This window comes from Centrocercus urophasianus, unplaced genomic scaffold (genome assembly GCF_019232065.1).
Source record: "Centrocercus urophasianus isolate 14NV4802_14NV808 unplaced genomic scaffold, USGS_Curo_1.0 seq_29, whole genome shotgun sequence".
Taxonomy (NCBI): Eukaryota; Metazoa; Chordata; class Aves; order Galliformes; family Phasianidae; genus Centrocercus; species Centrocercus urophasianus.
This window is the reverse complement of record NW_024884855.1, coordinates 10,375,825-10,401,136: the sequence shown is the minus strand read 5'-3', so window position 1 is coordinate 10,401,136 and position 25,312 is coordinate 10,375,825. Positions and strand designations below refer to the sequence as shown.

General features: G+C 46.5%; 2 protein-coding genes across 2 annotated transcripts; one reads left to right on the top strand and one right to left on the bottom strand.

Moving 5' to 3' along the window:
- Positions 1-166: 166 nt before the first annotated feature.
- NUDT1 (nudix hydrolase 1) lies at positions 167-7,346 on the top strand. The gene is made up of 3 exons (XM_042827873.1): positions 167-334; positions 3,088-3,233; positions 3,432-7,346. The coding sequence occupies exons 1-3, from the start codon at positions 183-185 to the stop codon at positions 3,602-3,604; spliced, it is 471 nt and encodes a 156-aa protein (XP_042683807.1). The 5' UTR covers positions 167-182; the 3' UTR covers positions 3,605-7,346.
- Positions 4,490-24,991, bottom strand: SNX8 (sorting nexin 8). Its single transcript, XM_042827872.1, has 11 exons — positions 24,929-24,991; positions 17,539-17,729; positions 16,072-16,189; positions 14,200-14,321; positions 13,583-13,663; positions 12,496-12,656; positions 11,986-12,118; positions 10,857-10,925; positions 9,897-10,046; positions 9,357-9,506; positions 4,490-9,001 (listed from the first exon to the last, which is right to left on the bottom strand). The coding sequence occupies exons 1-11, from the start codon at positions 24,984-24,986 to the stop codon at positions 8,888-8,890; spliced, it is 1,347 nt and encodes a 448-aa protein (XP_042683806.1). The 5' UTR covers positions 24,987-24,991; the 3' UTR covers positions 4,490-8,887.
- Positions 24,992-25,312: the final 321 nt, after the last annotated feature.

Below are 25,312 nucleotides of genomic sequence, written 5' to 3'. Positions count from 1 at the left end.
GGCAGGGCCGGGAGCGAGGGGATACGGGAAGGTGAAGGGAGAGCGGGGGGAGCGGCGAGCTGGAGGGTCCGTGAGGGGGTGGCGGTGCGTGAGGCGCCCCGTGCTGTGCGGAGGGGCTCCGCTGCGCCTCGCGCCTCCTCGGCCCGAGCGCTGCCCTCAGGCGCCCCGCGCGGCGCGGCGCCATGTCCACCTCCAGGCTCTTCACCCTCGTGCTGGTGGTGCAGCCGCCCCGCGTCCTTCTGGGCATGAAGAAACGCGGGTTCGGGGCCGGGCTCTGGAACGGCTTTGGAGGAAAAGTGCAGCCGGGAGAGAGCATCGAGGATGCTGCGCGCAGGTGAGGCCCGGCCTGGGAGAGGGGCGGAGGGAGTCGGGAGCTCCTGCGGATCCGTAGCGGCCCCGTGAGCGCCGTGCCGCCTTCGCACGTCCGTGCAGCGCTCCTTCCTGCACGCAGGCGGCTCAGCACCGCCGTTACGGACCATCCCGGCTCCCCGTCACCTGGCTGCTGCAAACCTCCGAGCGTCTTCCAGTCCACGAGTAACTGCAGCTAGCGAGCATCCTCCCTGCCGCCGTCCTGAGCCGCTGATACCCATTGCTCGAGAAGAGAGCAGAGGCTCTTGCGACAGATGCACCGTTCTCGTTTGGCCGTATAGCGGCGCTGCAGCTTATGGCAGTGAGCTGCTGCTGCCTTAAAGGTGCTAAATTCCGCTTACATTTTTAGTACTCTGTGAGAAGAGATTAGTGAAGAATACTAGGAATTTCACTTGAAGGTGCCTCATGAAGGGCACCGTAGAAACTGTTTCACTGCATGCAGGCACTGAATTCAGGAGCAGAATTCTGCCATTCCAGGGTTTGGACAGCAGTGGTTCACTGCAGGACTTTCTTCATTTTAGTCACTGAAATGAAACAGCAGGTTCTACCTTCTTGTTTACACGAGCTTTGCAGATACAAAGCCATGCTTTGCTGCCTCCTTGATCTATCCCCAACTTTACCTTTGCACCTGCAGGAAGTTTAGTGTTGCTTAACAGATTCCTAACAGCTTTTGCACTGTTTCCTCAGCTGTGTCAGTGCAACCGCCGGCGCTGTGCGGTGAGTGAGCTCATCAGGGGGGAAGAGGCCTCTGTCTGTGTGCAGCGGAGCACCAGGTTAATGCGGCTGGTGCTTACATCGTGTCTACCTACAATTTATCATCTCTGAGTTGAGGGTAGGAGATCTGTCTCACTACTTAAATCAGGCCTTCGTTTGCTCATGTCATCAATGAGTATGGAGTGAGATGACTTGATTAATTTAGAATTTGATTTCCCCACACATGTATTTATCTGTGCTAGCTTGGGGTTAAAAACTGGAGCTGTAATTCCCACGAGATGCTTGGTGGTGGATGTTCCAGCCATCTCAGTGCAATGTGACACAGCAGAAACAACGCCTGCTGCTGCAGACCGCGACACAGCCTGCTCTGCAGCCATTTCTTCAGAGCTCGTTGCAGAATTATACCCCTGACTCCTGCTCAGGTCAGCTGAGGAGAAAGCAGACCCCAGAGTCAGGGCCAGCTGGGCACACTGCCCTCCTTCCTGACTGGGAGCTGCACCAGCACGGGGCTGCTGGCCCTGGGACAAGTGTGGGTTCAGCTCTCCTCCAGGAGGTGTCGTGCAGCCCAAGTAAAACTTCACCACAGCGCTCTGCTTTGTGGCAGGATTTGAGCTGTTAGGCTGTGGTTGCCTCAACTGGCGTTGCAGTGGTGTAACCTGAAGTTAATCTTTACAGACTGGACTGCTGGGTATTAAGCTGCAATGAGAACAGAGTGCCCTGAATGATCACTGTGCTCCGCTGAATCCATCATGTTCACACAGGCGCCTGGGCGCTCACAGCTATTCAGTGGCACATCCTGTAAGGAAAGCTGTCAGCTAGTGTAATTTCTTCAATTTTCTATCCACTGCAGTGTTTGTGTTTACTATATCCAGAGCCCAACAGCTCACAGATAAATTATTGAATAAACCACAGCAGCGTTGTGCTTATTGGACCTTTACCACAGCCTGTGAAACGAGGCTTTTAGTTTTCTTGGTTGAAAACTGCCTCTGTTTTTGGCATCATTTTCCAGGAATATCAACCAGAGTTAGCTAAGGCATCAGATTGCAGTACAGTTTTGAAGGATGGGATCCATGAAACTGATGCCAGAGAAAGCTGGAGCCTTAAAAATCATTTCTGTTTTGAAATTGTCGGGTTTCTGCCAAATGTACAACTGCGTTAGTTATTATCTTTATCTGAAGATAGTTCAAAGTATCCCTTACCTTTGTAGGGAGTAGACTAACCAGGACAAGTTTCAAGGTCTCTTAGCAGCAGGTTAAAAAAAAAACCAACATGAGCGTGTGGCATAGAAAGAAAAAGTGATTTAAAGGGCTTCAAGTGGCCACGCGTGGTAAGGCCTTGGAAAGAGCTGCTTGGCAAGTCTCACAGACTGCTCTTAGAAGACTTGTCTCTCAGCCTCTCTCTGACACGGAAAGTACTTCTGAGCAGCAGAAACTGAAGGTTTACATGATTATTTTGTGGTTTTGATATGGCTTTTAACTGGGAGGTCACACAGTGCATACTGTTACTGACATGAGCTTCGCTTTGCCTCAGAAGTCGCTGATTTTTGTAGCAGCATAGATGAGATGTTCTCACGTTCCTTATTTGTGTCACCACAGTTCTAAAAGCTTTAGCCTGATGTTGGCAAAGCCTTCTGCTCGTCTAAACAAAGCTCTTCTCAGAGTTCTTAAGCCACATCCAGCTTAACACATTCGTGATAGCCCATTTCTAAGTAACCTCAGGAAATACCATCCTCTTGCATGGAATGTAAGCCCTACCAGGTCGTCTCTGTTGGTGAATCCTCCCCCTCTAACAGAGTACTTTCCCCATGGCCTCTATAGCACACTGAGGTAACTCATGAGTCAGTCTGACATCGCTCCAGTCTGGTGCCAGTGGGCTACGTAGTGTGATGTGAGCCAGAACCCTGCTTTGTTGCAGGCACAGGAGGAGTTCTGGATGTAAAGTTAACGGCTGCTTTTTGTTCTCCCACTGCTTGCTTTCCTATAAAAACGCCTGTTTTTTGTATAGGGAGCTCCTGGAAGAGAGCGGGCTGACTGTGGACACCTTGCAGAAGATGGGTCAGATCACTTTTGAATTTATAGGCAACTCTGAACTGATGGAAGTTCACATTTTCCGAGCGGATCAGTTTCATGGAGAGCCAAAGGAAAGCGACGGTGGGTAACTCACAGAGCTGATGTGTGTTTGCTTTTGAAATGCACTGCTCATACGTAAATGCAGAACTGTTCCTGCAGAAATTCCAGAGGAGGGAGGCAGCGCGGCTGTAACCCAAAGCTGTTTGTTGACACAGTGGAACTCCAGGCGGCAAAAAACCATGAGAAAATTTCAAACAAAATTGTTTTTTCCCCCAACAGAAATGCAGCCTCAGTGGTTTCAACTGGATGAGGTGCCGTTCAAACAAATGTGGCCAGATGATGTCTTTTGGTTCCCATTGGTGCTTCAGAGAAAGTTGTTTCGTGGCTACTTTAAGTTCCAAGGACAAGACACCATTGTGGAACACACCCTGAAAGAAGTGGAGGAAGTTTAAGAGGAAGGCAGAAGCATTCATTCCACGTGCTGCTGCCCACATTGGGCTGGGACACCACAAGTGCTTCCAGGGGGCTCCTTTCTCAGCTCCCCCGCAAGAAGAGGCTGACTGCCAGCTCACAGGGAAGTAAAGAAAATAAGGGGATTTCTTAGAGCAGAAATAAACATAGTAAGAATTTCCATGCTGTGAAGTCCCTATGATATGCCTGGGTAGTTACTTGATTACAACTCTCAAGAAACGGAGGGCTAACAGGAAGTTCTCAGGTTGTTAATATATTTGGGTTTTCCATCATGGCTAGAAACATTTTTAGAAAATCAAAGTGTTTTGGTTTTTTTTTTCCCCAGAAAAAGCATGTGTTGTCCCATTGTAAACAGCTGCCAGGTTTCTGGATGGTTGATGGGCTTCTCTGCAGACTGCTTCCTTCTATAGAAATGTTTGCTGTCTCTCTCAGGCTAATAGCAAAAGCTATTGAGCATCTTCTCTGTATCAGCTTTTATGCAGTTCCATATTCAGCATTATTTCCCAGGAGAAAGCAAGGCTTGGTAAGTGCTGTGAGAGCCCTTGGAAAAGCTCTGGTAGAGCTCCCTTCCAGATTCTCCAGCTCAGATTTGCATAAATTTGTACAAGTCAAGAAAACAACTTCTGCTAGAGCTGTCCTGTTTGAGCTCTGCCTTCAGTGTGCAGTTCCTGCTGTCAGCTTGGATATACAGACAGGTAGAAACACACTGAACAAAATCCCACCTCTCAGCAACTCCATGCTACAAAGTGCAGTGCACCCATGCTTGCAGGCTCTGCCACGTGCCTGCAGCCTGTGAGCTGACAGCTCTCAGATCAGCCCAACTCAGCATGGTGGACAGTGAAATACACATAGCACTCTGCTGGAAATATCACATATGGAACTTTATAGGTCTTTTGTTTTCTTTAAACATTTTTACAAACACACGTAACAGAATCGTGGAATGTCATATAGAATCTGTAAACATTTCCAGTCTACCAGCTGTAGTAATAGGTCTTTAATTCCTGCATTTGGATAAAGTGCTTCATACATAAGGCTATTTGAGCAAAGCAAAGATACAGGATATTCCAGGCAGGCAGATTCATACCCTCTGAACAAGATTGTTTCTTCTCCTCTCCTCCCTGCAATTCTGAATCACTCACATCACACAAAAAATGTCCTGCTTCATCTGCTCCATAAGCCACAGCTCAGACTTAAAGGATAGGAGTTATATTTTTTTCTTTCTTTTTTTTTTTTTTGTGCTGCACAATGACTATTTACAAAGCTTTTGATACTCACCTGTGTTTCTGACACAGCTGTATGAGTTTCTGGCTGTTCTAGTTCAGAGAATGGCTTGAGGCAAGGAAGGGAGAGAAAGTGAGCACAAAGAGGTGAGGTTGTTAGTAATGTAGAGGTTGTTAATAAAATAGGGATGTAAAGCCTTACTGCATGGTAGGAAAGGGAGTGACTGGCAGCTGATACCTCTTGTGTTATCCCAATTTATTTCCTGGTGGAAACTGTAAATCAAGAGCGAACAAATTACATTCTCTTGCTCTGGGAACGTGGATAAGAAAAGAACAAGCACAGCTCAGGCCTGCACTTGCATTTATTATGCAATCAGTTCAATCCTTTTATGAAGATGCTTTCACCAGCACTGAGTTTTTGCTCATAAGTAGTGACTATTGCTTGTGCTGCAGGTGTGGAGACTGCTTACATCCCCAGCTAGTAGTTTGTCTTTTAGGAGCAGCAGAAAGTGGAGACCATGAATTAGTCTGTAAAAATGCCAGGAACTGCACCCCTGTGTGATCAGAGTAGAAGAGTAAAAGCACAGGAATGCAGCAAGGCACTGTTGGAAACGTTACAAAGAGCAGCTTTCAAAGAAGGGGGAAAGAGGAAAAGAAGCAAAGATCAAGGTTGTATTGTAACTGTAGTCATTTGGAAAGCTTTTCAACATGCAGTGTTGGTCAAAAAGCCTGAATAGCGCCAGTCACAGCTTAGAGCAGGGGTGACCTTAAGAGTGACAAAAACACATAGCCCTTCTGGTAAGACATTTTTCCAGGTCCCCATTGTTTGCCACCCTGATACCTCTATGATATTTGAGACACAGACAGAAAGACTGGAGGCCTTTTCTATCACTGTTATTTTAAACATGAGAGTCTCTGTAAGCTCCAGCACTGCACAGAAAGCTTCCACTGGAGAAGGCACATTAACTCTTTGGTGCAACATCTTACAGGAGCAGCAGTACTGCAATAGGCAGCACATGCTCTTCAGTTAGCCTCATCGTTTGCTCAGTGCTCATTGCAATCTACCCAGCTACAGCAATGGAACCAACAACTGAAGTCCTCTTCTCACCTTTGCAGACAGTCACAGTTTGCTGCAACAACAGCACACAGGCAACTCGTTCTGTCCCCTGTCCATTGGAACTGGGGTAGATAGAGAACTGAAGACAACTCAGTTGATTCCCTGCTGCATTCCTCTGGAGCAAGGACCTGGCTGCAGGTCTGACACATCTCTCAGCAGGACCAAAACAGTAAAGACATCCCTCAGCTACTGAAGTAAATGTGATACTGCTGTTGGTACGCTGGTCAGCCTCCCACACTGAAGGTTTGAAAATGAATGGCTGTATGAAACTCTGGACAGGAGCTTGATGGTTCGGTATGAAACGAACTCAGAGTGCCATCAGCTGTATCAGCTTTGAGGATACCAGCCTTTTGTTTTCAAAATATAAGATGAATGAAATAAAAACAAAAGAAAAGCAAAACAAGAAAATCCCACCCCAAAACCGCTGTCCTCAAAGAGGCAACAGCTGACAACGTAATAACAAGTGTTTTCTCAAGTAACATAATTCCAGTTTCTTTAGAGGCTGTGTGGTCTGTGCATATGTATAGCAGTCTGTACATCTGAACTAGAGAATTCTTGCTTGGAAGAACAGCAAATTCCATTCTTTTTGTGGGCTCTTTTGTTTTTAAAATCTGAAATTATACTTTTCAGTGAGGGGGAAGAAAAAGAAATGTTTCACTGCAGAGAACTTGCCAAGTACAAGCTCACAGAGCACACCCCAGTCAGACCAGATCTTCCACTGGAACATACAGCATTTTCTCAATTTGTCTGCTCACCACTTCAACAATCAAAGCTCAGTAAAGGAGGATGGGTACTAAGACAAAACAAGTCACTGTCTATAACCAGCCAGCAACTTGTAAAGGCAATAGGACGAAGAGCACTGAAGAATATGGTTAAAGGTTTTTCACACTTACTGTGTTCCCAGTCAAGACAAGGTCAAGCAAGGGAGGGGGGAAAAGAACCCAAACAAACCAATCCTACACCCCCCTTTTGTGACGTTCTTGAGATGATGCCTTATTTGCTATTTTACTGTAGAAACATTTCCCTCCCCAACCAGTTTTGCTCTGGTTTGCAAACAATCTCTTCTACATCACTTTGGAAATCTTCAGGAAAGACCTGTCACAGCCATTTCAGTTAGTGGACCAGGGCAGTGCATAGGAGGGACGACTCAGAAGAGAGTTAACATCTGAATTGCTATAAAAAGCTCTTGAAAGTGTATTCTGAACAAGGTTGTTAAACAAGCACCCTACAGACTCCTGAAGGCCCAGCGCCCCTAAACTTCACCCACAGAAAGAGGGGGAAATGGGGATATGAAACTGGGCAAATAGCTTATTATGTTGCTCTTGAATCTAACTTGTAATTTCCACCTGGCTGAGGAAGATCTCTTGTTGCATTTAATTTTCTAAATAAAAGACACAAAAAAAAAAGCCATTTGTGATGGGAAGATGTAAATCTATTTCCTGCTACTGAGGAAGTTCCCCAAAGGGAAAATACTGTAACAGTTCCAGTTTAACAGTGAGCTTTCACCCTTCATAATGTGCTTCCTTTCTACCTAGAGAAGAAAACAGTAAGAAGCCAAGTGTCAAGCTCCCCTTTGGCAGCTCGCTTGGTCCCACAAAGACAGGTTAAGGAGAGTCCTGATCACGTTGAGTTTTGCTGTATACATTTATAGTTTCTTCACTATCACTTTCTCCAGAGGAGAAAATTCCCCCTGAAGTAACGTGACACGCAAGTTCTCCCCCTGCCATTTGCCTCAAGAAGGAAAGTCACTGGAGATACAAAGTGAGACACAGAGAATAATTAGTCCCTTTATCAGATATCATCCTGAAAACCCCATTACTGAGGGCTGTGCTATTTCTAGAGAGAAAGAACTGCCACTGCCATGGCCTTGTCTTCACACACTCCAGTGCTATCCAGAGCTGGAAAAGACAACTGCAGTAATACCCAATAAATACTGATTTCTGCTAATCCATTTTATCAGCACTGTGTCCCAACCCACCAGCGTGACAGGATCCTTCATTTCATACTGGACAGAGGAGACACCAGCCATGGGATCACAGCTCTCCCACAGTCCTAAACAGCCACTCAGCAGGTGGATATCAGAACCTCCAGGAGAAATTAGACATGCTCTGCTGTAGCTGTCCAGCTTGGATAACACGAGTAGATTACAATTAAGGAGTGTCTCATTCAATTATATTCCCATTTATGCCAGGAAAATTCCTCTAGGTTCCCCAACCCAGTCATCTTTGGCCCAGGACCGAATCAGATGAGCAAGTCCCCAGGCTGCCCTGCCACCACAAACTGAATCAATACTGACACACACAGTGCTGAGCCTCCATGGGAAAACAGCTGTGCTACAGCAGCAGGGCCCTGCACCCATCCAGGTTAGTGAACCCAGACACTTTGTTCATATATTTTGCTTTAAGGTTTAGCAATAAGAATTCAAATGCAGCCAACTACCCACGGGATGGCTTTCAGCTTTCCTTTTCTCCATATGCCCGTAACACAGGCCCTTCCCAAACTTTAAAGGAAATCCATATCTCCTCTATGAGCAAGTGCTTCAGATATCCTGTCCATCTCAGCACTTCAGAAGCTTCTCAGCATGTGTGCAGATAAGCCTTCTCGGAGGACAGTTAGTACACAGTGCAGAGGCATCAGCAATAACACTGCAGCACCTACTGCACCATGCCACATCCTGACCCCACAGAGACTGTCTGCAAGATAACGAAAAATCAGCTCTGCCCTAGAGCATTCCAAAATTAAATGTCTTTTTATCTGTATGTTCTGCCCCACATCCAGTCTGTCTAAACCAGAGAGCAGCTCAAAGCAGCAGTATTTAAAAAGGAAAAAAAAAAAAAGCTGTTTGGAGGATTCATTCTAACATCTGGAGGTAGAGGTCTGACCCCTCCCTTGATTGCACTTCTTGCTCACGGTAGGTGCTCGGAGTATTAATTGGAAAAGAAGTTTCCATCTGGAGGTGACAGTGGTGGAGTTGGCATATTGCTCGATCCCACAAATAGGCAGCTCAACTTCGGCTTCAATTCGTTCCAAACTTTACTCATCTGTGAGTAGAAAGGGAGAGAACACAAGCAGGAGAACGAGGTAAGGTAGGAATTCACCACTGTATTTTAGCAGCAGTTTCAAGATACCCAACAGCACAACACATGGAGAAGTCCAGTGTACCCAGAGCATCTCTTTTAGATGGTGCTATAATGACTGAACAGAAATCTTTCTTCAAAAAGGCTTACAGGCGAGCCTTGATCCTCACCCTTCACTGAAAATACCTTAGGTGACTTTTTAACAAGTTATGAAAAATCCCATTTGATCATTAGAGGAGGAAGACCCACAGGAGAAAACAAATCAGTTCAAAATTTTCATTGCTGTTTTGGGAAAAAGGGCATAGGTCAAAGAACTCACCTCTTTGTGACCCTGGATCTGGGAATTGACAAAGGCCCCCAAGATGTGAGATGTGAGAGGCAGATAGATATGGATGAGCTGTGTCTCCTGGTGCAGGCAATACAAAGAGAAGTAATTCCGAAGCTCCATAGTTAGGATGGCGTTTTCTTGCTGAAAGAGAAGGAATTCAGTGAAACACAATGCCAGGAAGAGAGTGCCAAGGAGATCAATTTGCAGCAGGAGAAAACAGCATTCCTCACCACCTGGCAATTCAAACACACAACAGGAACCCAAAAAGGCAGCGCCTGCGCTCACACGACATGACAGCAACTGCACTTTCCATCACACAGAATATTGCTTTCCTCATCTCCTGAAAACGTCACGTTGCCAGAGAACCAGTAATAAGTCCTGGTAAGTAACTGAGGAAAACAAACGTGTTATCCTTGTAGCACAGCAGATAGCTCAAATGACTCAGGTAGCAGCTACATTTCCAGGCTAATGGCTCTCTGCAGATATGACTGAGCTGTGCCACTCTCTGCTTTCCCCATGCATCTGCACTACCTCCACAATTCGAGATTCCAGTTGCTCCACTGATTCTGGTTCTTTGTTCTGCACAGTGGCACTCATCATCTGCTTCTTCATCATGCTGTACTTATGCAGTGCTCGCTGGTGCTTGTGCAGTACTCCCTTCTCATGTCTTTCACACAGGTCCTTTATAGAGGAAAAGAAGCAAATAAAAAGTAGGTACTGAGTGGAAGCAAGGCATAGTGCAAAGGGACAGCGAGCAGGCAAGCCATTTACATCAGGAACATAAAAGACAGTCATGCTTTATGCTATTTCTATGCTGCATATATATATTTTTTTCTTCTTAGGAGGGTAAAAACGTTAGCTAAGAATTCAAGAAACAGAAGTGCCACTTAAGCTCAGTGGCACAGGTCCAAGCAATCTAGAACACCACTTTGGCCAACGTTTTGGATCTTATCAGACCACTTATCTTCCATGACCTTCTCAATATTAAGTGCTGGCAATTAACTGTAGCAATAGCTTCCCAGTGCCCTTCTATTTCAGTCCCAGCATGCGAATGTCAGGAGAGGCTGCCAAGTACAGTTCCACTAGGTGCTTCTAAAAGAAGTGCCTTTGACTGAGAGATTGATATCAAAAAAATTCTTTTGTTTGTAGCTGAGCTCACAAATTGTCTCCACTGACAGAACATCTCATTCACTGGTCTGACTCGAAAGCAGTCAAATCTGGAAAAAGGTTGGCTGACCCACGCAATTCAAGCAGTCAGATTTCTGAGTTCCTCCCAGATGTGTTTGCCATTTGGCAACATCTCATCACAGGAAAAGCTGATCAGTAAGCTATGCAGCTAACTAAGGCTAACAGCCACTCCCACCCCTCTGCCACATCCCTTCTGTGCCTCCAAACTGCCCTCCCAGACACTTTTCCATCTCATTGGCATCACACCCCCTGAAGAGCACAAGCTCAAAACAACTTTTTCACTGGCAGAACGGCAAAGCTCACTTTATAGGACTGGAGTAAATCCAGGAAAAGGTTCAGCTTCTCCACCACATCATTCTCTTCCTGTTTACCCTAGAAAACAAGGAAAAAGTACATTTTACGTAAGCCTAGCAAGCACCAACATCAGAGTTCTTCAAATCCTTACCCCATGCAGGCCCTCCACAGTACTCCCTAGGGCATATCAGTGCTTACACAACTGCATCAAAAACCTTTCAGACGTAACAGTAGTGCTCAGTCTCCAGCACGCAGAACAAAAACCTGAACTGGAGTGAGAACAGCTATTCCAACTGACTGATTATTACAACCAGAGCAGTCAGTTTCCCAGCGCTGTGTGCCAGGCCTTTCAACTCTCTCTGCCTCAAAATTTGTTTTTGTAGACTCCTCCAATTTTTTACTTTCCTTCTTATAAGATTATTAATCTGTTAAATCTATAAATACCTGCATATTCTGCATAACAGTTCGTGCATCAGAAAGCATAAATGAGACACCAAGCTAAATTTGACAACCTTTTTTTTTTTTCCCCCCTTTTAGTAAACAGTGCCTTTTCTTCCCGTGTCAGTAGAGCTCTCTGGAACAAACTGGAGAAAAAGAGCTGGTCTGACTGATCTATAAAAGCACGCTGAATATTTTAACACACTGAGATGAGAAGACAAAACTATTACTTTGCTTCCCAGACTGTCACGATCTCGCACTGCTCTGTCAGTACCACACTGCACATTCACACAAGGCACTTCTGTCTGAATGATTCTCGTGTTTTGTCTAAGTAACACGAACGTCAAAATTTGATTCAGAGGTTCTGGATTCTCTGCAGCAGGTAAATCACACAGAACACAGGCCTTCTGGACAGCTCAGTACAGCAACACAACTGCACTTGTCTGATAACCACCTGAAAGGAAAAAAGAAAGCAGGCTTTTCCCTCCTTTCCTTTCTTCCCCCATTCAAACAGTCAGCTCTTTCATTCACACCTGAACAAGCAGGCTGGTGGCTGAGGATGCAAGCTTGGATTACAATCTCCCTTTTAAGTTTTTAAATGTCTACACCTGTAGAGATCACGATTCAAGATGAAACGTAAGACAGCCATGCACCTTCCTCGTTATACAGAAAGGAACACACAGAAAAAAAATGAGCTCACCTGCTGCACAGCCTTATCTGCCAGAAGTGCAAATTCAACAGACAGACCCTTCAAGGCCTGTTTCAAAGTCCCCCACGTGTTATTATTCAAAGCAGCCCAGGAAGGAAGAGGTGTAGTGTCTGAGCCCAAAGCACTAGGAGAACAGAATTAATGATTAAGTTTAGGAAACAAACTCCACTTGGTAGGTGCACTAGTTTGCAGAAATTTCAAAGAGCTCACAGCACAGAGGTACTAGTGCACAGTCACAGACACGTTGCCAAGTATATTCTGGAAGGAGAGACAATATATCAGTACCTGAGTATTAAAGTATTGCTATTTATCTCTGTTGGTCTATGGAACGCAGCACAGGTTTTCTTCTTTTTCAGTTAGGAGAACTTGAGTAGGGCATGCAGCATGCATTCAAACACACACTCTCACTAGACCTTTTGCAAGTAAATCTCACAACAGCCTTCAGTTCCAAAGCAACAGGAGAAGAGTTCACATGAGCAAATCTTCTTCCACCCAGCCTACCTTAGTTCCTTCCCAAATATGAGGAGATCTGAGGCGTTATCAATGGCTCGAGATGCTATCCTCTCTGCACGGTCCCGGAGCTTGTAGAAGCTGTTATAAATATTCCGGATGAGCTCCCTGCTGGCAGCAAACTGGGCCTGTATGTCAGCTGGGAGGAAGTCCTGAAGAGGCACAAGGGAGGTTACTAGTGGATACATGAGAGGCGTTCACATATCACAACCGCAGGCGCACCAGACAGGAGAGAGACAAACACCTCTGGCACTCTCTCCCTCTGTGCTGCGACAACCCTGGAGAGATCAGGGTTATAATTAGGATATATAATTTTAAAAATTAGGAGTATAATTTAGATATACATGTCAGATGTCACACAAACACCCCCAAATCTCAGAGGCAGAAAGGGGTTCAAACACAGATACCAAAATGCACAACTCTACTACACAGAGCAGGAATTGGGAGGTTTCCAGTTCAACGATTCTGATCAGAAGCTACTAATAGCTGCCAGCACTGCTAAGGTGAGCACGTACTCAGAGTTCAAATAAGTTCTTTCTGACCTGTGCATCACCAGTAGAGCCTCAATTAAGCTTCCATTGCAAAACCTTCTGCTAGCAGTACCTGAACCTGAACAACCACTTCAAAATTGCTCAATGAACAGTAAATGTATACTTAAAGTTCACCACAGCACTGATCACTGGGATAAAGAGATCAATGCAGAACTTCCACCTGACTTCTCTAAAGCAATCCAAATTACTCTCCCACAGTGAGAAATACAGAAGGATGACCTGAACACAAGAGGACATCGGTCTAGATATTAGCTCTTAAATCCTGTTATGCAAGTATTCACTAAAAATTGGGTTCTGAGCAGGATTTGTTGTCTCATGTTCATGAACCAGCATTTAGGTAGAACTATCAGGCTCAAATATTTATTTCTGTTTCCTAAGAAATCAGGAGTCTGAAAGTCCTTCCAAATCTGGAAACAGCTCTCTCCTTGCTAAGGACTCTACCACCAAACAAACACCAGAACTGATCCACCTGGAGAAGAGAGACATTTGAATCAGCATTGAACGAGGTAAGCAATGTGTATACATACCTTGGCCTGGGTGGCCAATCTGCAGGTCAGAAATTCATCTCCCACTCCCTGCACCAACTCTCTTAGTTTATTCTGTACATCCTAAAGGAGACACAGTTCTTTCATGCTCATTTGATTCTAAGGAAAGTCAGCCTACACAGGACTCTCACATTATAATAGTAAGTCACAATTTATCAGATTGAGCTTTATTCAGACTAAGTTCAGTTCGAGGGGAATTGCCATCAGTATTTTCCTAGTAACAGTTACCATTTTCAAAATACTGCATTCCTGGCATCAAATGAACTTGCATTCCACTTCCCAGCTACAGAAATATCATATAATTATTACAGAACTACAGAATGCTTTATGTTGGAAGTGACCTGAAGGATCATCAAGTTTCAACTCCCTCATCACCAGCAGGGGCACCAGCACCCAGACCTGGCACTTGATCAGGCTGCCCAGGGCCCCATCCAGCCTGGTCTTGAACAGCTCCAGGGACGGAGCACCCACAGCCTCTCTGGCTGAGGGAAAATGTTAGAGAGCAACAACATGTAGGTCAAAAACAACTCTGAACTCTGCCCAGGAGAGCAGTGACAGGAAGGTGTGCAAACTCAGTTTTATCACCAACAAATACTCACTGAGCCACTGAATGACAGAAAGAGCTTCAAGAGCACATCTTCTGAGAAGGGGGGATGTCGAGCCACCAGGTTTATGAAGCGCTTCAGAGCTCTCCTCCTTGATTCTATGAATTCCCGATCAGCTGCAGGAAGGAACACCAAACTTCAATTAACAGAGCACAAAATTACAGTTGCTCAGAAAGAAAAAAATAAAACTAAAACACTCTGTCCAGTAATTTCCTCAGTAATATTCCAAGGTAATAACCTTGCCAAAGCACTTGAAGAAAACCAAAGAATGGTTCAACTATTCCCTCAAGTGATACTTCATACCTTACCGAAATATCCTGCATATATATTCACGTGTTTATTTCCACAGGACAGGTCAAGCAAGCAGGTTAAACAACTGAGTCTAAGACCAGAAACCTCTACTTACAAAGAAAAGGTTGGGTTTATTCAGCTGCTTTGCCAATATCTGCACTTATCTTTTTCCCACAGTAATGAAAGTGCCCTGAAAATCTACATTTCAACCTGCGGTACATCCACCCAAAGGCCTTCCTTGTCCAACTGGAAGGAGTTCAGCTCATCTTCCTTCCCAAAACAGGAAGGGTTTCAATCTGGTGGCAATGCAGTAAGGCTGCACATCAGAGATCCCAGCACAGAATCACAGAATCACCCGGGTTGGAAGGGACCTCAAGGATCATGTAGTTCCAACCCCCCTGCCTAGCAGGGCCACCAAACATACACATTCAGATCAGGTTGCCCAGGACCCCGTCCAACCTGGCCTTAAACACATCCAAGGACGGATGTGTTTTTCCTTTGCAGGAAAGGTGAAAAAAAAAAATCAACTAAAATAAATCTGAAGGAGAAGAAAGTAACATCACTTTCTGCCTTAAAGTTTTGGACTACATCAGCACTGTTCTACTAGCATTTGCTCCCATTTCTCTTAAGACATCTCACATGTATGAGAAGAAATGCTCCAGTGAACACAGAGAAATATCAACACATCAGAAATGCTAGGAAATACAAACAGACAGGTTTTATGTATTGGAAACATCTTTCAAGCATCTTGTCTCTGCTAAGATAGATCAGAAAGGTCACTTTGTTTATAGGTGTTGCATGAACCAGAAATCCTGGAAGTCCCAGCAGAGAGCACTAAATCAGGCCAACTTCAAAGATTAGTTTTCACAACCCCAAAAGAAAGATCATTTCAGCTTGCACTCCATTGTAAAGAACGACCATTGGAAGTTCCCAATAATGTTATTTTGCTTGGTTCTGGCTCACTACAAACCCATTTATCAGCTCCTTTTTACTGTAGCAATACATGGACTCCTCAACTAAGATCAATTATTTACTGAAACATTTTAAACTTAGCAGCACGGGCAGGAGACAAGGCAGTGAAAAGCACATCCTTCCGCAGATAGAGCGAAAAACAAGATAGGATCTTATACAGTTGTGCAACATTTTAACAGAAGTTTAAAAATGGTGCCTACAAAAATGTTAGAGGAGCTCTGATACGCCTTTTGTTTTGGGTTACTTCATTGGTTTCTAAGAGCTACAGCACACTTGAGTGAAACGGCATCGATTCCAGCCTTTTTTTTTTCCTTTCTAACCTTAAGCAGATTGACAAGCTCCTTATAACAGGAAAAAAAAAAAAAAATCAAGAGGGAAATGGTCACTTCAAGGCACTTGGTTAATCTGCAAGAAGGACACCTTTGTGTAGGTAAGCTCAAAGTGTGGTTAATGTTGCCATAAGGCTTCTGTGTGAGGAACACTTCCTGCTGAAGCTGTTCACTTAGCATCACCGGGCTGCCAGTCCTGAGCTGAGCTCTTTCAATGATTTCCAGTGATATCACCTCGATCACACTCACACAACAAAACAAAGACCCAGGTTACCTCCCAGCATCCTCTTTGGTGGAAGTGCTGGCACCATTCGATACGGGAACTTCTGCAGCAGCATCTCATGGAACACCACAAAATCATTGTAGCGCCTATAGACCGAGCATTTGAATCTCTGCAATGGAGGAAGAGAGAAATAACAACTTGAAATCAATCCATCAATCCAGGCTGGACAATCAGCAGCACTTCCACAACTTCCTAACATAAGCTGTAGAAGGGAAAGGAAAATCACACCCAGATTGAACTCATTTCTAGGGGCTCGTGGTAGGAAGGTGGTAGAAAATACTGCACTGGAACAGCTTGTAAGGAAGACTACTACAACTCTATGTTTTCTCACCACTTTTGCTGCAATCACCCACCACTTCAATGGCACTATGCATTTTCAGAAGTAAGGAGGCAGATAACTGGAGCACAACAGGAACAGCCCCTAGGGCCTCCCTCGGTCTGATTTGAAATCTGATGCTGATTTGCATTGCAGTTCCTTGATGAAGATCAAGGGCAAGTTATTCTACTTCCTGCAGAAGCATCTACAGCTAGAACTGAGAGGGATGAGAGCAACTGAGACGAGTTGGTAATGGATTCCTAAATTCAAAACCAAGAGAGAACCAGCAGAGTCCTTCAGACCAGTATCTTGCAGTCATGGGCTAAAAACACTGCGTCCTCAAGAGGCCACAAACATTCACTCTGTTGCCATTTCTCCCATACAACAATCTTTGATGATCTTCCAGACATTAATCTAAAGCCATAAACGTCACCACAAATAAGTGATGCCAAATATGTACAGCAGTTCAATTGCTGTTCAGTAACTGTTGTTTTTTTTGTGGCCTAGGACACGCAAATTGCTCACAGTCTACTTTGAATAGATTACTCCGTTGAAAAAAGCTACCCAGTCTACTGGAGAGCTCTATCATCATCCAATCCATATAAAGGAAGAGATACATCAACTTGAGTGTTTGCCAACCCCACAGTCAGAGGCTACAGGTCAGGATTAGAACAACTAAACTGGAAATGAATGGCCCCAACTCTGCGGAAGGATTTTTTGTTTCTGTAACTTTTCTGTTCATTAAGGATTTCAGTTTGGCACTGCCAATATCATTTCTTCACAAGTTCTGAACAGCCTGAAACACAGGATAATGGAATCGTTGGTTTTCAGTGTTATACATCTGGTTTTGTACAGAGCTCACGTTGCAGGTGTGTCTGGTTAGCCAGTAACCTGAATATTACCCAGTGACTTTGCAAAACCAGCTGACGGTGCATCAGACCTCAGCTAAGAAGCCGTGCCACACTGCAGAAGCACTTGTCAAGAAAGTATAAGCCAGCGCATTGAAACCCACCCCATCCACCCAGCCTACTCAAAGCAGCATCATCCCACAGAGCAACTCAGACAGAACTTTGCCAAAAGCAAGTGCACAGAGATTCCTCAGAGGACACAGCCTCACTGAAACCAATGCTTGCTCACGTTACCTTGCTGGAAACTTCGTATTCCACATGTTTCAGAAAAAGGCCTTTCTTCTCAGGTATGAGCTCCACCTGCACGCTATCCTTGCTCAATAGCTCTTGCAAGGTGTGGGGAAGCAGCAGTGGATTTCCTGGGGGTGCCTGCATCAGGAATTGTTCCGGTTCCCGCGTTTCATTTACTGGAGGCTTTGCAAAATCTGAAAGGCAAAAGGGGATAAAACAAGCTGTCCAACAGATCTCGAGATGGTACAGCAAAGGGAGACTTCAAGCATTCCGTTCCCTCTCTCAGAGTTCCCACAGTGGTGCAACGCCACCACAAGAGCACTCGAGCCACTCCTCCCCCAGGAGGCTCTGCTACTTCCCACACGTTGGAGACCTCGGTGCCTCCCTCTGCACTACACCCAGAAGCACCTCCAATTATATCGAGTCAGGAAGCCATCTCTACTGAGCAGAAGAATCACGGGCCAAATTCATGCCGTGATTCAGCTCGGAGGCCTGTGTTTCCTGTCTGTCCAGCTCCCACCACAGCAGGATCTGCCAAAATGAATGAAGCCCTGGCTCAGCACTTTTGGATCCTGCCTAGAACAAATCGTGGAAGTAAAGAAAATGTGTTATTTGACTGCTCTGCAGAAAGTTATTACATTCATTGCACATGCCATTACAAAGGAAAGAGACACTTTGTTTGACATTGCTATATTAAATTGTATGACAGTGTGCTGGAGCGTGCACGACTTGCAGTAATTTACTATGTCAGTATGTTTAAGTTCAACAGCAGCAGGAAACAGATCCTAGCAATGTTTATCAACCCTAGAGTTCCTCTATCTCAGCAAGCTCAGGCAAAATCTTACAAATGCACGAACTCTATTGCTTGTAGATAAACCCATCCTGTTTGGTATTTATTTTGTTGAGTTTGGGTTGTTTTGATTTGTTTTCCCCACACACTGAATTCAGTCATAGCTGGGCAGCTTCGGTCTGAGAGATCCTAACTAACTCACAGCAAGATGCAAAAGGGAAACAAAGTGGCTGTGACAGTATGGCCATGAAGAGGGCGCACCAAAGGGAGAAGGAGGAAGATTCCGAGTGCTCTCTTCTTTCTGAATGACCAAACTGAAGTCCACTCTCTGAATTTGACTTCATAACTGTATGTTACATGACTGTAAAGCAAGCTCACATTCTTCTGCAAAGCAATTTTTTTTTTCTACCCATTTTACACATAGACAGAAAATATGGATATAATCCTGGAACCTATCCAACCCACACCTGGGTTCTGCTCTCCTGTCTGGAACAGATGAGCTGCTTCCTCTCCAAAGACGTCTGTCTAAGAGATATGGTGAGCAAGCTTTTTTTATAAAGCAAGATGAATCCCCTAATGAAAAACTGCTTAAAGCTGTGGAGTATTAACCATTCCCTCTCTGCAAGTGTGTGGAAGTTGCAGCCCTTCTTAAACACATCTAAAATGTTGGCAACTCAAGACGACAGTAATTACAGAAGCAAGAATCCTCCCTGCAAGCTTTGATACATAGTTGAAAAGGTTGGTATCTGCCTTAGAGGTTCCTTCAAGACGACACAGATTCATAACCTCAACTTGAAAGCCTTGATCTTCTCCTAAGGGTTTCCCACCTGTTCTGGCTCTGGAAAATGGAGAAAGCAGGCAACCTCCAACTCCTCAGATATGCAGCTTCAGTCTTTGTTCTGTAGAAAGGCTCAAAGAGTCCAACCCAAACCCAGGACAGCTGACCTTACCCCACACGTCTTGTCAGGCTTCAGATTCCTGCTAACATGACTCAGAGAAGCAAGTCTTAACACCTGCGCTTTAATTGAATAATCACCTGTTAACCCCACCTCCAAAGAGCTTCTAAAAGTTCCAGTTAATTGCCAGAAGTCTGTTGTAAAAATACAAGCTAATTCAAGCTGATATGGGACTGTGCTGGGTGAAGAGTTAATATAGCTATACTACATTTCAAACAGATGCTGAACTGAGAAGGAAAGGAAGGGGAAGAAAAAGGACTCAAGAGGCAGAGAGTAAAGCATATTATTTCCTAGTGTAATAAAACCCTCCCACCTAATATCTGACTGTGCTGCAGGGTATCAGCAGCCGTGCTACCAAGAGGAAGCATCAAAAACACACAGAGAGCACTATGAAAAGCACAAGGCAGCCTCGCTCCTGGAGCAGCGGCTCTCCAGCTGTTCGCCCTGGTAATTCGTGGTGGAATTGCTCACTCGCACGACTGAAACGCAACGTGACGCAGGAGGTTCGGTTATTTCTGCCATGCAGGCACACATGCTTAAACAGATTTCCACGGTCCTGTGTTGCTCAACCACTGGCTCACATTTCAGAGGAAATGTGAGGAGGAGAGGAGCTGGTCCAAACGCAACCCACCTCTTCTGAGAGCAGCACAGATCTGCATCCTCCTGCTGCCCATTGAGCCTCTCTGCCTGCCTTTCATTGCCCTGCTGGCCAGCTGCGATTCCATGGCACTCACTGCTCCCTGATCAGGGGCTCAGCACCAGCCGATGAGCTACTGCAGCCCTGGTGGGAACAGATCTGGACCACAAGAAAGGATTCACAGAGGAAATACCGAAGGCTTCACGGCTATCCTTCAAGTCCTTGGATCTGCTGCAGGACTCAAACTGTGCACCACCTGATGCTGAGAAGGACTCCCATGTTTACCACAGTGAACCCCACACTGAGATCAAGACATGACGTTCCTTCACTTGAAATACTTTGCCAAGTTATTCCCTAAATTTGTGCTCTAAGACTCATCTACAGGAAATACCTTCTCTTTATCAGCGCATCCGGCTCTTCCCAAAATGCTCTGTAGCTTCTCTACATCCCACCTTGTCTAAATCATACAAATCAGATAACTGTACAGTCATTACACTTTTAATTAATAATATGTCTTTCATATTAACAGGACAGCTAGCCAACACGAACGTGCGTCCTCAAACACTGGTCTGAGAACACGACAGTTACTTTGGAGCTGTTAACTTGTTCCAGAAAGCACCACTCCAGCATTAACATTAACCCTGCAGAACAACACACTGCAAGCATTCAGCAGCCCATCCTTCACCCTGCTTACTGAAGAGTCAATTCACAAACAGCCTGGAGAGCCCCAGCCAGAAACGGTGGATAATACAGGCCAGGCATGGTGGATAATAGTGGGAACTCATTGGTATGAGCTCCTGCGTTCAAGCAATAAAAGGATTTACACGCATGGTAACAAAACACTTAATGCTTCCCATCACGCGCTCTGCTGGAGAACAGCTAATTTTGAAACGTTCCCTTTCATCTCAGATCATCATCTAGCAAAGTTTATATACGTAGAGCTGTAAATGAATACAGGAATGAGGTAGGGAATGGTACCCCGGAACACAGGGAAGCAGATAAAATGAAATGAGCTCTTTGTGCAAGCTATCTCTCAGCCACAGCAGAGCTTTTCAATCTGTTGTTGATAAGACACAGGGAAGCATCCTGGGGTAACTGAAAACAATTTGATATCAAAGTTAGGAGGAATGCATATATGCATACATATACAAACAGGCAGATAGCAAAGAGACAAGGAGTGGAAGCTTAAAGAAGCGTTTAAAGCACAGCCCAGTTTTTGTTTGCTTCTGAAAGAGAAGAGCTGCAGTAACTGCTGCCCTGTAGGTCTGGTAGCTCTTGGGCTGAAAATGCACAGGGAACAAAATGGAAAGCTGTGCCCTTCCACGCCATGCATTTCAGGCTCCAGTCAGCAGGCAGAACTCACCACTCCATCCCATACCAGCAGCCTCCAAGCCACCCCACAACACACCATGCATAGCTGTGCCCATCTCTCCTCCCTGCTGGACTGCAGACAGCCAAAGCTGGAGGGCTTCCCTCTGGATTGCAGCTGACTGCCACACGCTGCTCTTTAACACACTCGGGTGCTAATCCACTGAACGTATGAGACAGCTTAAGTAGAAGGTGCCATGGAATCACTGGTTGCATGTGTAGCGGTCTGACTGTAAGGAGAAAGGAATGTTAAAGAGAGGAATGCCTTCAGGAAAAGTAACTGCTTCCTTGCTGTTATCACAGCCACGGCCTCGGGGGCAGAAGGCAGCAACTCTCGGAAACAGAGCCCCAGCAGTGTGTATTTCTGTGTGCTGACACCTCACATTTCCACCTGGCAAAAAATGCAGTCTCCACCGCGAGCTCCCGGGCAAGGCACACTTACCAGCAATCAGGCATCAGCACTTCCCTTCTGCCTTCTCATGAGAAGCCTCAGGAGTTGTGGAAATGCCTTTCCCCCAGCTGTGCTCAACACATTCCTCCCTGGTTTGAGAATTCTCTTCCAGTGTCCATCCCAGCCCCTCCAAGAGCACACTGTGCCACTACAGCATTAACTCCCTTCCTTTTTATTTTTCATTATGCTTACACAATCTGAAATCCCCTGAAAACTAAAAAAGAAAAAACAGAAGTTCTAGGGGAAAAAAAAACCAAAACAACCCCAAAAAAACCACCTTTCTTCTTAAGGCTTCAGATATTTTTAAGACGGAGACAACAGTACGCAACTCAGTTGTTTCTGTATTTCAAAGGAACTTCAAACCACATCATTCTTACTGGGAAAGGAAAAAGCTGAAAGAATCAGCCTAATTTGTCCAATAACAATGATCCACAGATCTGCAGGTATAAGGAAAGTTTCACTGATTAACAGATGGTGCAGCTGCAGACCAACAATTTGGTTGTAAATCCATGCTGCCTGCTGCCAAAACAAGACAAGATTGTAAGTATGCTATCAGAAATGAGGCACGGGAACACAGGCTCCAACATTTTACTTTCCTCCTTAAATTCTCCAGCTTCCTCACTCTGGATATCAAGCACATGCTCTGTGCTGGCTGCTCTGCGCTGGTTTTTTCCTCTGTTTTGAGGGCTTGGGGGCAGGCTCTGCTGTTTGGTGGTTGGTTTTTGTTTGATTCTCCAACTAAAATTCAAATTGCTGCTCGGTATTTGGTGCAAGAAAAGCAGCAGTGTAACAGCTCAAAGATAGTCAAGTGAGGTTCTCTAAGCTTCATTTAATAACTGTTAAGTGCCAGCATTTCTGCATTCCCCTACAGCCATAGGTCTCTAACTGCTTATCACAATCACACTACAGCAGGAGGGGAAAAAAAGTGAGAAAAAGCAGCAAGTTATCTCCTTCCAATATCACAGAGTAAATCTGTGTGCCAGACCAGAGAACCAACTTGGAGCTTCGTGCCCTGCTCTTGTAACCATGCTGTTAGATCAAGTGAATTAATTAAGTAATTTCCCAGTCTGGGAACACAAGGAAAGCATTTCATCTCCCAGTCAGCCGCAGAGTGGAGCTGCAGCAGACACAGAGCGGGATGGAGCTGCAAATGTTGAAGAAGTAACAGGATTAAGGGGGAAAATCCATGGAGGAATTTTCACAAAGACTACAGAGATAAAAGCCAACCCGGCTAGGACAGCCTTCAGCTCCCAGTGGAGGAATGAACTTTTCTCCATCTTCACACCCAGCTCTAACAAAGACGTGTGGAAGTGTGAAAATTGAGACCTAACTAACAAGAACAGATGCAACCATTCTGCAGGAGTTTGCTTGCAAGAAGCCATGAGCCATTGCTATGTCCCATACAAATTCACACACAAGTCTTCTACAGGGAGAGTTTATTTTAACCATAAAACTGCCAAATTTCCGCAAACACCCCTGTCCAAGGAGACCCTGTCAGAAGAAGTTATCTTCTGCTTTGCAAAAGTCGATCCAAGTATTTAAGCACTGCCACTCCAGCCATACCAGTCTCTGGATGGTCTTTTTACTCTTCTTTTTTAACATATTTTTAGCAAGTTCATCCATTGTATTGAAATGCTCCCATCCTTTTGTACCGACTCCCTTTCTAACTGCCACATTGCCCTCCATCGCTCATGCCAACTCACTAAAGCTTGGTGGTTCTGAGGGAAAACAGAGCAGTTCCACTCAAACTCTGCTATCTGCAGTGGGAGCAGCCTTCCCCACCAAGCCTTGGTGAAGCAGCACACACAGCTGAAGATCTACCATCAGAAGGGAAGGGGCAGCCCCCCATCCCAGCCAGCACAGCCGCATGAGCTCTCTGCGGTCACTGCAAAACAGATTCAAAGGGGAGCAAGAGCCAAAAAAAATTTTAGAAGATCAATACAAGCAAGTCAACAGAAACGACTTCATATACCAACCATTGATTTTTTTTTTTCCTTTCCATTTTTATTGCTTTAAGATACTTCTAATCTTGCAAATCAAAGAATTTGCGTGCCCTGGTCCTGCCAGAACTCCCACTGACAAACTGCTGCTCCCTGAAGAAGTTCAGCATGGCTGCTGGCCTCCCGAGATCTCCGATCCCAAACCAGAACGCTACAAACTAAACAGATACCTCCTTTCACAGCATATTCCTCTTCCACTGCAGTCATCAGACACTCACTCCGTGTTCACAACGTAACCTTTTCCTAAAGAAAGCCACATTTTCTAGGGCTGAGCGGAGCAGTTCAGGACCTCCACCTCACCCTGCCGAGCTCCGGGAGCTGACGCAGAACTGCACAGCCATACCTGGGGGAGCTCTCTCTTTGACACACTAGGACATTTTTTCCACCAAGGCTGCTGCTCAATGTCCCAATATCTTACATCAGCCCTGGACGGAAATATTCCAAAATAGCGTATTGATTTACGAATCCGTGACGGGCACCAAGAGCACCAGAGGCCCATCAGCACAATCCTCAGTGCGGTCCCCGCTTCGATTCCAAGCGCACCGCTCTCCCCTGCGCACACAGCGCTCACTTGTAACCCCTCCTTCCAGAGGACGGGAGCAAAACGCTCTCAAAGCAGCGCCCCGGAGCAGCGCCGTGCGGTGACACCGCGCCTCCCGGCCCCCCGTGTCCGGGATCGGCCCCGCGATGGGCGCAGCGTAGAGAGGCGCCAAAGCCTCGGACGCAGCACGCAGCGAGCGGCTCCGGGCGAAATAAAGTCACCGTGGCAGCGCCCGGCCGCGTGGCTCTAAGCGAGGCGGCGCCCCGCGCTGCTCCGCTCCCCGCCCGCCTCCCAGCAGAAGGGCTCAATTAACACGGCGCTCCGGCCGCCTCCCGCAGCCCCGACGGGCGCTCCTCCGCCCCGAGCCGAGCGGGACGCGGCTCCGCTGCGCCCACCGCGAGTTTCCCACCCGCGGAGCGGAGCCGCCCCTCGCCGAGCCAACGGCGGGCGCCTCCCAGAGAACCCAACCGGCGCCGGGTCCGGCCGAGCGGCCGCCGCCCCGGGCAGAGAAGGGGAAGGCGGCCGCGTTTTACCTCAGGTTTCGGCGGAGGCAGCAGCCCTGACCGCCCACCCCGTAAGACCCCGTCGCCCTCCCCGAGCCGGCGGCGCTTAGGAAGGGCCCCGCGGTGCCGACCGCAGCCGCCCCGTACCTGTGCCGACACCCGCGCTGCCCGCGGACGGGTCTCCGTCCATCGCGGCCGCAGTCATGTGAGGCCGCGGCCCGGCGGGCGCCCTCCCCTTCCTCCGCAGCGCCCGCCTGTCAGCGCGGGCGGGGCCGGGCCGGGAGGGGGGCGGCGGCCGCGGGGCGCGTGGCAGCGCGGTGCCGGAGTCCTTCGGGTTGGAGGACTGCTGAGAGAGCCGCAGCCGAGCGCCTCATCGCCACAACGCCGCGCCGCTGCTGAGGTGACCGCGCCGCTCTACGAGCAGCGGTGCCAGTGCAGCACCGCTCGGTCTGAGAATACTCGTCTGCTATCCAACCCGTGCCTCCCCTGGCACGGTTTGAGGCCATCCCGTCCTATCAGAGGGGCTCCTCT